Source organism: Pieris brassicae, chromosome 2 (genome assembly GCF_905147105.1).
Source record: "Pieris brassicae chromosome 2, ilPieBrab1.1, whole genome shotgun sequence".
In the NCBI taxonomy this organism is placed as follows: domain Eukaryota; kingdom Metazoa; phylum Arthropoda; class Insecta; order Lepidoptera; family Pieridae; genus Pieris; species Pieris brassicae.
Genome location: NC_059666.1, coordinates 15,370,985 through 15,382,743, shown reverse-complemented (window position 1 = coordinate 15,382,743; position 11,759 = coordinate 15,370,985). Strand labels below are relative to the sequence as shown.

Sequence of the window (11,759 nt, the reverse complement as noted above, 5' to 3'; positions counted from 1 at the left end):
TGATAACTCATAATTTTTATACTACTGGACAAATTGTTGAACGATTATTGATCAATGTCAAAGTCATGGTCAAGTCATGTCAAACATATATTTTGACAACAGACATACATTGACTATTTGAAACTTGTTAATTACTTACAGCTAAAGTAAAAATTATAACAATTTCTCTAATCGTTTTCCCTGATTACATTTTATAACTAATCTTAAATCAATAAAAATAAAATATTGACGCCTAAATTGAATAATGACATATTTCCAAATGTCAAATTACTAAATTCGTGCTTGTGTGACACTTCTAGATAATCTGAATTGTGATTTCTTACTCTTAGTTCTGACATAAGGATGGCGGCGTTTAAAAGAAATGGTTGTGTTCCTCCTATTACCTTTAACCATTCCATAAAATCTCAACGCACTACAAATGATACAAATAGTAAATTAATCAATGGAAATGTGAATCAGCCTTCAAATGGTTACACTAAAATTGCTCAACAGAGCAATGGCGTTACGGTATGTTTCATTAATAACATATTAAACTCTTGGTCATAATCCACCGGCGATTAATAATCTTGAGCACTTTCACCCTATAAACTGAACTTCTAAAAAGGATAATAATTATTATTTGTTTTTTAATTACATAGTTTGTCACAATATTCGCGTTAATAATATTTTCAAGGCCAAATGTAATTTCAGCTAAATTAGAATCAACCAATCTCGATGTCACCACGCTCTTATTTGATAAAAGCCTTGTTTCAATAAGAGGTGGTATGTTAAAAATACGTTAGTTTCGCTTTATATGTTCATATTCGTTTTACAAAATTTGCAGTGATTATTACTTCAACAGAATTTTTCAATTTAAATCATCTCTAATAAAGAAATTTATTTTAATATAGCCTACGAAGACTACATAGATTAATGATTAATAAATAGTGGTTACGAAAATTAAATTCATTGTATACATAAAGAAAGGTAAACCAATGTTCTCATATTTATTAACTTGACCAAATAATTAGTTCAAATATGTAGTTCTGTAAAATTAAACCTGTGAAATGAAGCATGGACTAGGTGGCATGTTAACAGGTACAGTTGTATGGTTAGATGATTATTATTTTAATGAACCATATCCATATACTATGTTAATGACTGCTTTGTTTAGTACATACTACTCAATGCATTACATTTTAAATATCTTTATCTATTATGCTCTAACTATGCTATTAATTTATATTTGTTATATTATTTAGGATAAATAATAATCAGACTATCTAATTTTTAGGTAAATGGGAAATTGTAATTAAAAAATGAATACTGATTACTACTTAATAGTAAATTTTTTTTAATAATTTAGAGATGTGAAAGTATGAATTTATTTATTTACATAGAATTTGTTGCATAAACATGAACACTAGTATTATCTATTATAATATTATCTCTAACAGAGTTGGTTAAAAAGGAACCAAGAAACTTAGTAGTTACGCTATTTTCTAATTTTGTCCACAAAATTTTTGTTTCCAGATATAATTTGTATTAATTTCTAGGCCATGATAGTATTGATTATATCATGAAATGATTGGCGACTTTAGGTTCTGATACTGAATTGTTTTAGTTAAAATTGATGTTTACAAGATGAATAAAAAAGTAATTATGAGCCAAGATCTCACATAAATAAGTAAAGTATAGTTTTTTTTGATAGTATGTAGATTTTTGCTGAGATACTACTGGGTTAACATTTGGCAATAATGTTCTAGAATTGGTTAAGCATGTTCTGAATTTAGTTTTAATATTTGGTAAAAATATTATATTGGCTAATAAGATTGTCGGATAGTGTTGTTATAGTTTTAAACACTTTTATATTAAGTGTATATTTGTTTAAATCAGTACAATACGGTATAATAGTTTCTACTTTCTATTACTTCCTACTTGCTTTCATGTAATAGGCTATTTGACAGTATGAAAAATATAGTTTTATGTAGAGTAAAACATAGCATTAAAAAGATTAGAAAGTATAGACTAAAATAACTGGTAAATAATAATTATTTAATCACAGAATCCGTAATTAAAAATTTAAACTTATGTGTTAATAACATGACACAAGAAGGTCCCACATTAGTCGAATCGACGATGACGTAGTATGCTTGTAAATATGCCTCCACCTATCGAATAATAATACCGACTTGGTGTTTGATTTCATTGCAGACGGATTTTGATCGAAATATGATAAATGTTTGTATATAATTTAAGAATAGTAATTTAAAAATTTGAAGGTTGGTAACATGTTTACAGGCATGGTCATAGAGAATGGTGGGACGCCATCTTGCCTTACTTGTTTTGGCGGGTTATGTTTTATTTGAATCATTATTAATACTTAATTTTGAATAATAAATAATCTAAAATATTTTTTAAAATTTTGTCACTTGGCCCAAAATCAATTTATGTATACGATTTACGTTACTTTACTAATTCTTGTATACAAGTATGGATGTAGCGGGTTATAAGGCAGTTGTATGTTGTTTTCCTGTATTCATGTATCAGTGATAAAATGTAGGAAACTTTTCAAAAATTACTTTAGTTGTGTGTGAGATTCTCAGCAGAGCAGTCTATTACTTATACACTGTAATAAATATTTGTTATGGCGTAATTGTGGTTAATTTTATTGCTTTGTAACAACTTAAAATTTTCTAAATACTTTAATAATTTTAACATATATAATTTCAGAAAATGTCTAGAGGGAAAAGTAATGAGGCGCCATGGATCGATTGGTCAAAGGAAGAGACCTACTCGGGCTCCTTTGAGAAGTCCTCACTGCTCACCGCAGCGCTTACGCACGCTGGCCTCTACATACTCATGTTCCTTGGCTTCATAAACCAATTGTTCTTCAAACCCAAGGTCGCCACCGAAAGAAATCGAGAGGTAACTTCATAATTTTTAAAAATCAAATATCCATTATTTAAATTTAATGTCGTTTGAAGGCTTAAATTTATTGACTATTGAAAAGTGTGAGTGTAGATAGCCACAGTAATATTTTTACGAGCAGTGCGTCTATAAGTTTTTGATTACTGATTTGCGCAAAATATCTTTAAAATTAATTGTTACACATAGTATGGAGAACACTCCGAACATGTTTTAAATAATTTTACATAGCCACAAGACAAATTTCCTTATAAATTAACACATAATAAATGTTACTCCTGTGGAATGTATTCGTGACATAGAAATGTTAATTAATTGTTATATATTTATAACCAGTCATATAAAGTTCTCATATGACTACTGCAGTGTCGTTAATTACGTGAATATTTCAAGAAGATAAATAATTTACGAAACGATGAACTTTCTTTAAAAAATAATATCTAAAATTCCGTAATGCAGGTGACAGATTAGGTGTTTTCGGCTTTTCATATAAAAAATCATATTAAAACGCACCTACTAGACTAGGAGTGCTATCAAATCATCCAAATTTAATTATAATCTATGTTATTATAGTTTGTATATGAAATGCAGCTAGAAGATTAATAGATGGTAAAGACATCTGAAAAGTCAATATTTTTAACAAATCTAGGTCAGTCGGTTGAATGGAACGTCAAATCTCTCGGCATTCCGCTTCTTGCGCGTGCCCGCAGCTGTCGCATACTGCACTGCGTCGTTTGAATGTTTGCTCTAGGTTCCGTTTTGTTAGGAATACATAGGAATTAATGGGTCTGTACAGGCAGGAACTTTACATTTTAGACAGCACTGTTTGACGTCATTGCTGCTCCAAGAGTACTGCACTCGCCACGCTCTAATTAGGTCTAAATGATATTTCGGGTTAATTAGCGAAGCACGAATGGAGCGTGTCCGTAACTACCTGTTGTTGCTACTTGAAAATTTTATAAACGAGGCTATAATACAAAACGACTTCGAAATTAAAATTATTTTTATTATATTCACTTAGTAAACATAATATTGATGGATGCAATTATGTTTATGATAAAGTCCTGCAACGGAAATTAAATTATACCGCAAATCTTGTCGAGGAAGGAAAATGTATGTTATGCTATTGACGCACAATATGAAACCCTTAGCGTAAACAAAAGACGCATTGGAATGTCTGAACTGTGAATATACCATGGTTATGGTTTTGTGCCTAACATTAATAAATAAAGGCAATGTACAGCAAACTAATTATTTATTTATTTATTGACGTACACCATATATTATTCATTTTCTATTGTATGTTACAAGCTATCTATTCTAAAATACGTTACATTATGCCGAACATAATTTTTACAAAGAATATTAAAATATAAAAGAAATATTTTACACTTCCAATTTAAGGTTTTCCTAGTAATTTTTTGCTTATGAATGCGGATTAGGTACAAGATAGGCGCTAATAACCCTTTTTTAAAATTGTTCAGCCCACCACCGAATATATCAAGCTCTGGATAAGTAGTGTTTATTCTGTTATATTCGCTTTAACGATATGTTCCTGGGTACGATATCTGGCGAAACTAATAATTTGGGGTTGGAACAAACATGCACTTACCATCATTCCGGTGATCGCATTAAAGTAAAATGGTCGATGAATCAAAGACAGAAAAAGTCCGCTCCATGTTTCATCCGGTTACGAGCTTCGGACTTAACAAGCGTAACATATTAAAACATTTACGTAAATTGAAAATGGCAAGCCAAGCCCATAGAAGAATTGCTTATTATTAATAGTAGTTATATTGTTCATATTATAAGAAACATACATCACACACATGATACATATACAAACAACACACAACACATCGTGCGACATCTGTTTCGACTCACACACTTCTGTCGTACATAATCCATTGACATACGCACAACACAAGCTAGTTAAGAGTGACTCCCCTTTAATCTACAAAGACCGTAAGACCTATGAGTGAAATAGACACATACTTAGTGATACGTAAAAACTTGTATTTTTCCGTCGTAGTAAAACAAAATGCGAAACATGTTAATATTAGGTCCTTACATATGAAATTGGCGTTTTGTCGTACTGGCCACTTTGACCTCAAATACCTCCTCTTTGGTTAGGAATTTCAAATTCAAATTTGTACAGCTATTTACTCATGTATTTGTGCTTCGATGATCGTCATTCATTTGTTTTTTCTGTTTGCGTCACTCATTTTACAAAATGGAAAACTTAAAGTATCGCATTATTTACGAGTACGAGTACCGCCGTGGCACTAGTGCTGCGGAAACGACTCGAAGAGTGAATGATATGTATGGCGATCATGTTGCAAAAGAAAACACAGTTCGTTTTTGGTTCCAACGTTTTCGTTCTGGAAATTTCGACCTGCAGAACAAGCCCCGTGGACGGCCTGAGACCCAAGTTGATAATGAAGTATTGAAGGCTAATGTGGAAGCGGATCCATCGCAAACCACGTCCGAGTTAGCTGCAGGCTGCTTTGTTAGTAAAACTGTTCTAATTCACTTGAAGCAAATTGGGAAGATTAAAAAGCTTGAAAGGTGGGTACCTCACGAATTGACTGAAGCAAACCGGCAAACGCGCGTCGACTGCAGCGTTACATTACTGAACCGGCACAATAATGAAGGTATTTTAAACCGAATCATTACCTGTGATGAAAAATGGATTTTTTACGATAATCGGAAGCGCTCAGCGCAATGGTTGGATCCTGGCCAGCCAGCCAAATCCTGCCCCAAGCGAAAATTAACCCCAAAAAAGTAACTTGTACGCGTTTGGTGGACTAGTGCCGGTATTGTTCATTGCAGTTTTCTCAAATCTGGCCAGACTATTACGGCTTATGTCTATTGTCAGCAATTGCAAACCATGATGGAAAAGCTAGCGGTTAAACAACCTAGGCTGGTCAATCGCTCCACGCCACTGCTACTTCACGACAACGCTAGACTACACACTGCACAACAGACGGCTACCAAATTAGAAGAGCTTCAATTGGAATGTCTAAGACATCCTCCGTACTCCCCGGACCTTGCTCCAACAGATTACCATTTTTTTCGAAATTTGGACAACTTCTTGCAAGGGAAAAAATTTAACTCTGATGGGGCAGTCTAAATCGCCTTCACAGATTTTATCGATTCCCGTCCGACTGGTTTTTTTAGTAAAGGGATCAATGAACTACCTATGAGATGGCAAAAGTGGTTTGTTTTCTATGCACTGAACCATCATACTTTGATTAATTAAATATATTATATTTCAAAATATTCGACTTTTTGTTCCTCCCATACAAAACGCCAATTTCATATGTAAGACGTACCAATGCTTAACGATGCTAATTATTTTTGTTTATGCTCATTATGCTAGAAAGTTCTTACGTAGAGGAAAATTTTTTATGTTTCTACGATTGGTCCATAGATCATAAAACCTTACCCTTACTAAATAAAATCTAAGGAAGAAAAGTACATACAGAGATACATGAAAAGTGCACAGCGCACTTTTATATAGCCATTAGCGTAAATAAACGCTCCATAAACCACCAATATAGTTATAACGGTTAACATATTAACAGTTATATAATAGATGGAATCTCATTTGATCATTATCAGCCGTTCTTTTAGGTCGATCTTTGGACGTAGGCCTCCTTCATACTCTTCCAATTCGATATGCGCATTTTGAATCCATTTGCAGCCTGCATGCTTTGTGATGTCGTCAGTCCAACCCAGGCTAGGCGGTCTTTTGTTCTGCTGAGGTCGCAATTAGAAGCCATCGCGTTTTGTCCCGCCCGCCTCCATTTTTAGGTCACACTACTACATCGTTTAGGCATACGCGTCCTTTCTCGAATGGCTTCATTCAAAATCATTTATTCATCATTTAGGTAACACAATGTACACTTATGAACGTCAAAAACAGAAATTTATATAAAATGCTTCTGATTTTATATTTACTGCCAGTTCTCAAATCAAGGGCGTATCCCTAAATGGAAGAGAGATTTTAATCGCCTACAGTCGACATTACGACTACAGTCGCGTTTTTATAACAGAGAGTCACATAAATATGATTTTAATTATTAAAAAAAAATCAGTGGCACTACAACCTTTTTAGGTCTGGGCCTCAGATTTCTGTATCTGTTTCATAATCAATTTTTAATCGAATAGGTAAAGTAGGTCATCAGCCTTCTGTGCCTGACATACGCCGTCGACTTTTTTTGATCTAAGGCAAGCCGGTTTCCTCACGATGTTTTCGTTCACCGTCGGAGCTAATGTTAAATGCGCACATAGAAAGAAAATCCCAGCCGGGGTCGAACCTACGACCTCAGGGATGAGAGTCGTACGCTGAAGCCACTAGGCCAACACTGCTCAATGCTCGATTTTAATTATTACATTTTTTAATATCTGTTACCTATATTAATGATAGCCTATACTTAGTTTCTATTAAGATAATACAAGTAATATGAGTGTTTAATTTCTCAAATAAAACATTATGATTATACCTATTTGAAAGCATCGCATCTTAAAAAGTCATGTTATTTTTAATGAATAATACTTACTATAAATTCTTGATTATTAATTATCAAATCACAGCACATAAGTGGTATGACTCAATATAAGCTGTAAGTTATCGCGATAGCAGAGGAAAATGTAAAATATGTATTACTTTTTATTGTTCTAATATGATTGTTTTCTTTATCACTCCTTGAAACACGCTTGGACGTAATCTAATCGGTATTCTGTTCTTTTGCTAGTTACAGTAACATAAGTGTTTTTTAAATGTAAACAACTTCATAGTGTCCAAATTACTTCGAAAATTATGTATACAGTCTAGTTACCGACTTAACATGAACTTTGAGATACATATTACGTTTTAACTGCTGAAATTTCGACTTACAAAGGCCCGATTTCTAAGTGTATTTTCGATTTGTCGCATCGTAGTATGCATTTTTTACATATTTAAACAAATTACATATTAATGAAGTAAACTGTACATACATTGCAAATAATCCGTTATTTTCTTTTGATTTAAACAATTGGCAGATTTTTTATAAACATATTTTATGAATGTACATATTCATTACACGTGTACAAGGCAATCACAATAGATAAAATTATATTTTACTAACTACGACTTCTGGAGTCTCCGTTTTGAAATTCGAGTTATAGAGTATAAATATGTATTATCAATACTTCGTAGGGAAGTAACATTTTATTCGAGTTACAAAGTCCAAATAATTCCAGATACCGCGTATTTGGCGTTCAGCGGAAGTGAATGGCAATTTTTTTCGACTTATTGAGAATTTCGACATAACGAGGTTCATATAATAGAGATTCCTGTATTTTCTATCGTTTTTCGTCTTCGCAATAGCTATGCTAGTTATTGAAATAATAATATTATTATTATTCAAAATTTTGTTATTATAATAAACTGTTGAGTAACATTAAGGAAAATAGCTGTATGGTTCTTGGTTCAACGGGATGCTTTAAATAACATTGGATAAAATTAATAATTTAAATAATAAGAATATCGTTGAAAGAAAACACTTTTTACCGGATTGAAGCTATGTATTATTATAAACTTATAATTATTTTACATAATTTTAAACTTTCACGACGTTTCGCGCGCTTTACAGCGTGCGTCACGGTATAAATTTGTAACAATTTTTTATTATTTATCTTTATCTTTGACAAGGGATATGCGATATGTACAACCCGTTTGAACAATTTAAAATTATGTAAAATAATATATATAAATATAATGTATAATACATAGCTTTAATCCGGTAAAAAAAGTGTTTTCTTTCATTGTGTAAAAGCTATGTTAACAAAAGACAACGATGTTGTTGCTAAACTAAATGCTATGCTAAATTCTGAGGAAGGCGCCTATGTATGGCTATACTCTCGGGGCATAACTCCAACGATTTAGGTAATTGCCACGCTTAAAAATCTAAAATCACCTGTTATTATTGTAATTGTCGATGATCTAGACAGCATTCAACCATATTTCTTTAGTCGCGTCCTTCATCGCTAGTTCAATTTCCATGTTTTTCGGGTAGATTCTACAATGCCCATAGTATTGTCTTTTCTTAAAATAGGTTTTACACATTAAGAAAAACACTTTTTGAACGGATCAAAGCTATGTATTATTATTAAAAACTTATAATTATTTACATAATTTTAAATTTTTTCCGACGTTTCGCGTGCTTTTCAGCGTGCGTGACAAAAGGTGTTAAATGTCAAAAGAATCACAGCTGCAGAGAAAGTTATTTTATTTAAGTGTTTTTCTTCTACTATGCCCGGCATAATGTAAATTTGTAACATATTTTTTTTATTTACGTTTGACAAGGGATATGCGCCATTGTACAACCCGTTTGAGCAATTCTTCTCGCGCTACCTGTACCGTCGAGTGAGACACTGCTTCAACTTGCCCGTCACATCGACACCCGCCGCTGAGGTCACGCTAAAGGAACGTGCTACTGATGATTACAACTGGACCTTCAGGTTTGTTCGATTGCTGTATTTATGAATTGCTAATTTCTGTGTTATTAATCGATTTGTACGTTTTCTTTTTTGAAATTAAGGTGCAGAATTTTAAGCTTTCTTTTCCAAGGAAATTAAAGAATTTGTGACCCAAAAGTGTATTGTATTAAATAATTGTTGTGTGGGTTGGTTTAATTTGTGAGGCCGATTTCATTCGCTGGGACGCATCACCTAGAACTTCTTCAAAACAAGTAGTACTAGTAACGCTCACTAATATAACATATTATGCATCAACGGGTGCATTGTGTGATTTGTCAACAAAATGGATATTTGTGTTCATTTTTCAAAATCACCTCCGAGGCCCTTAGAGTAAAATCCCGCAAAAAATAAGTGACATAATGTTCCAGATTCACCGGGGAGGAAAAGACATATATAAACCTGGGTTCCTACAACTACTTAGGTTTTGCGGAACCGCGCGGCGAATGTGCGGATGCCGCTGAAGAGGCTGCAAAACGATATGGCCTCGCGCTTGCTTCATCGCGTGCGGAGTTGGGCACCTGTAACCTGCATCGCGAGCTTGAGAAGACCACTGCAGACTTCCTCGGCGTGGAGGTACTTTACTCCATCCTACGGTTGTATCCACAAATTAATGAAGACTATACAAATATATGTTATCCTATTGCAGGACGCGATCGTGTTCGGGATGGGTTTCGCGACCAACTCAATGGGAGTGCCTGGACTGATCGGGGAGGGGTCATTGGTGATAAGTGACGAGAATAATCACGCCTCCCTCATCCTGGGTTTGCGTTTAGCACGTGTCACTGTGCGAGTCTTCAAACACAACGACATGAAACATCTTGAAACACTCGTGCGTCGCGCTATTGTTGAGGGGAAATGGAAGCGGATCGTTGTGGTTAGTATATATTTTTACTAAGAAGTTCTAGCCTTAATTAATATTATGTAATTTAACTTGCTGATAGTAAAGGCTTACTATAAAGCGTGGACTAAAGATAGTAGTCATGTAAATCTGGTGTTGTTTTACAGGTGGTGGAAGGTGTTTACAGTATGGAGGGGTCCCTTGTTCCCCTACGCGCCTTAGTAGCGTTAAAGAAGCGTTACGGGCTTTATCTGTACCTAGACGAGGCGCACTCGGTTGGCGCTATGGGCCCCCGCGGCCGTGGAGTCACGGACTACAGCGGAGTGGATCCACGAGACATCGATATACTTATGGGGACCTTCACGAAGAGTTTTGGCGCTGCCGGCGGGTATATAGCCGGTTCCCGTCGACTAATCGACAGTGTGCGTGCCCGCGGCCATGGCCACACGTACGCACATTCTATGTCGCCACCTGTAGCCGCGCAGGTGGTGGCCGCCATGCGCGCCATCGCCTCACCAGCTGGTGCGGCACGCGTGGCCGTTCTACGCGATAACACACGCTACTTCCGCGAAAAGTTACGCTCCCTGGGGGTTATAACATTCGGACATATTGACTCTCCCGTTGTGCCAATGTTGGTGTACACATTTAGCAAGATGGCGGCCACAGTCGAGAGGCTGCAAGAGCGCCGTGTCGCTACTGTTGGTGTCGGCTTTCCTGCTACTCCTCTGAATAAGGCGCGCATACGGTATGGCTTCTTCTACTTATTTCTCCTATTAAGAGATAATAGTTTTAATAAATTTAATTTCTTGTAAAAGCCCGTACACAGTATGACATAAATATAGTATATATAAATTACAGTTTAGTAATATTTTTTTTGTGCAGGTTTTGCTTATCAGCTGCGCATAATCGAGCACAGCTAGACGAATGCCTAGCAGCAATAGAAGCCGTTGCGGACGAGATAGGTCTTCGATACTCGCGCAAAGCCTAGAACCTTACCCTAATTGTTAAACTACGTGCTCTATCACGTGAGTCATCATGTTCAGTTCACAAAAATCGCGTTACATAAGTCTCGCTGCACTGCTGCGTGTTCATTCATATATATATATATATATGCGGGTTTTGCCGCCTTGTTAAACCAGTGATAAAAGTATTACAGCAATATGTTAAGGAAACCTAGTACGTTTTGATAAGCGTAGTGCGGCCTATGAGTAATATTTGTTTGAATGTCAGTACGAATGTCAGAAGTCAGTGCAGCGATTGACAGTGTTATCTTAGATAGTTAATTATTGTATAAGTTATACGTAATAAATTATTTTCGTATTATATTCTTTTTTTATACCACCCAAACTTAATTTAAAATGACTTGACTTTGACTTAATGTCCTTTACCTGCAACAGTACTGGCCAGCCAATCCTTGCCGGTTCCAACCAAGCGCCTGCGTTTGACTCATACACGATAATATTTTATAAATATATTTTTTTATCCA

The 11,759-nt window shown here is 34.9% G+C and overlaps 1 protein-coding gene across 2 annotated transcripts; it reads left to right on the top strand.

Moving 5' to 3' along the window:
- The first annotated feature begins 276 nt into the window (after positions 1-276).
- Positions 277-11,596, top strand: LOC123720237 (serine palmitoyltransferase 2). 2 transcript variants are annotated; one of them, XM_045676776.1, is made up of 7 exons: positions 277-507; positions 2,713-2,907; positions 9,263-9,417; positions 9,804-10,008; positions 10,082-10,309; positions 10,441-11,018; positions 11,156-11,596. In XM_045676776.1, exons 1-7 carry the CDS (start codon positions 343-345, stop codon positions 11,259-11,261), a joined length of 1,632 nt encoding a protein of 543 aa, XP_045532732.1. In that variant the 5' UTR covers positions 277-342; the 3' UTR covers positions 11,262-11,596. The 2 variants fall into 2 exon arrangements, with proteins under 2 accessions (XP_045532732.1, XP_045532733.1); XM_045676777.1 differs by lacking the exon at positions 277-507 and adding an exon at positions 2,579-2,610.
- The last annotated feature ends 163 nt before the right edge of the window (positions 11,597-11,759 follow it).

Excerpts from the sequence above, each read along its gene's own strand:
- LOC123720237 (XM_045676776.1), top strand. The coding sequence starts at position 343 with ATGGCGGCGTTTAAAAGAAATGGTTGTGTTCCTCCTATTACCTTTAAC. Across the intron at positions 2,908-9,262 it reads CCACCGAAAGAAATCGAGAG|GGATATGCGCCATTGTACAA; the intron begins GTAACTTCATAA and ends ACGTTTGACAAG. Across the intron at positions 10,009-10,081 it reads CAGACTTCCTCGGCGTGGAG|GACGCGATCGTGTTCGGGAT; the intron begins GTACTTTACTCC and ends ATCCTATTGCAG.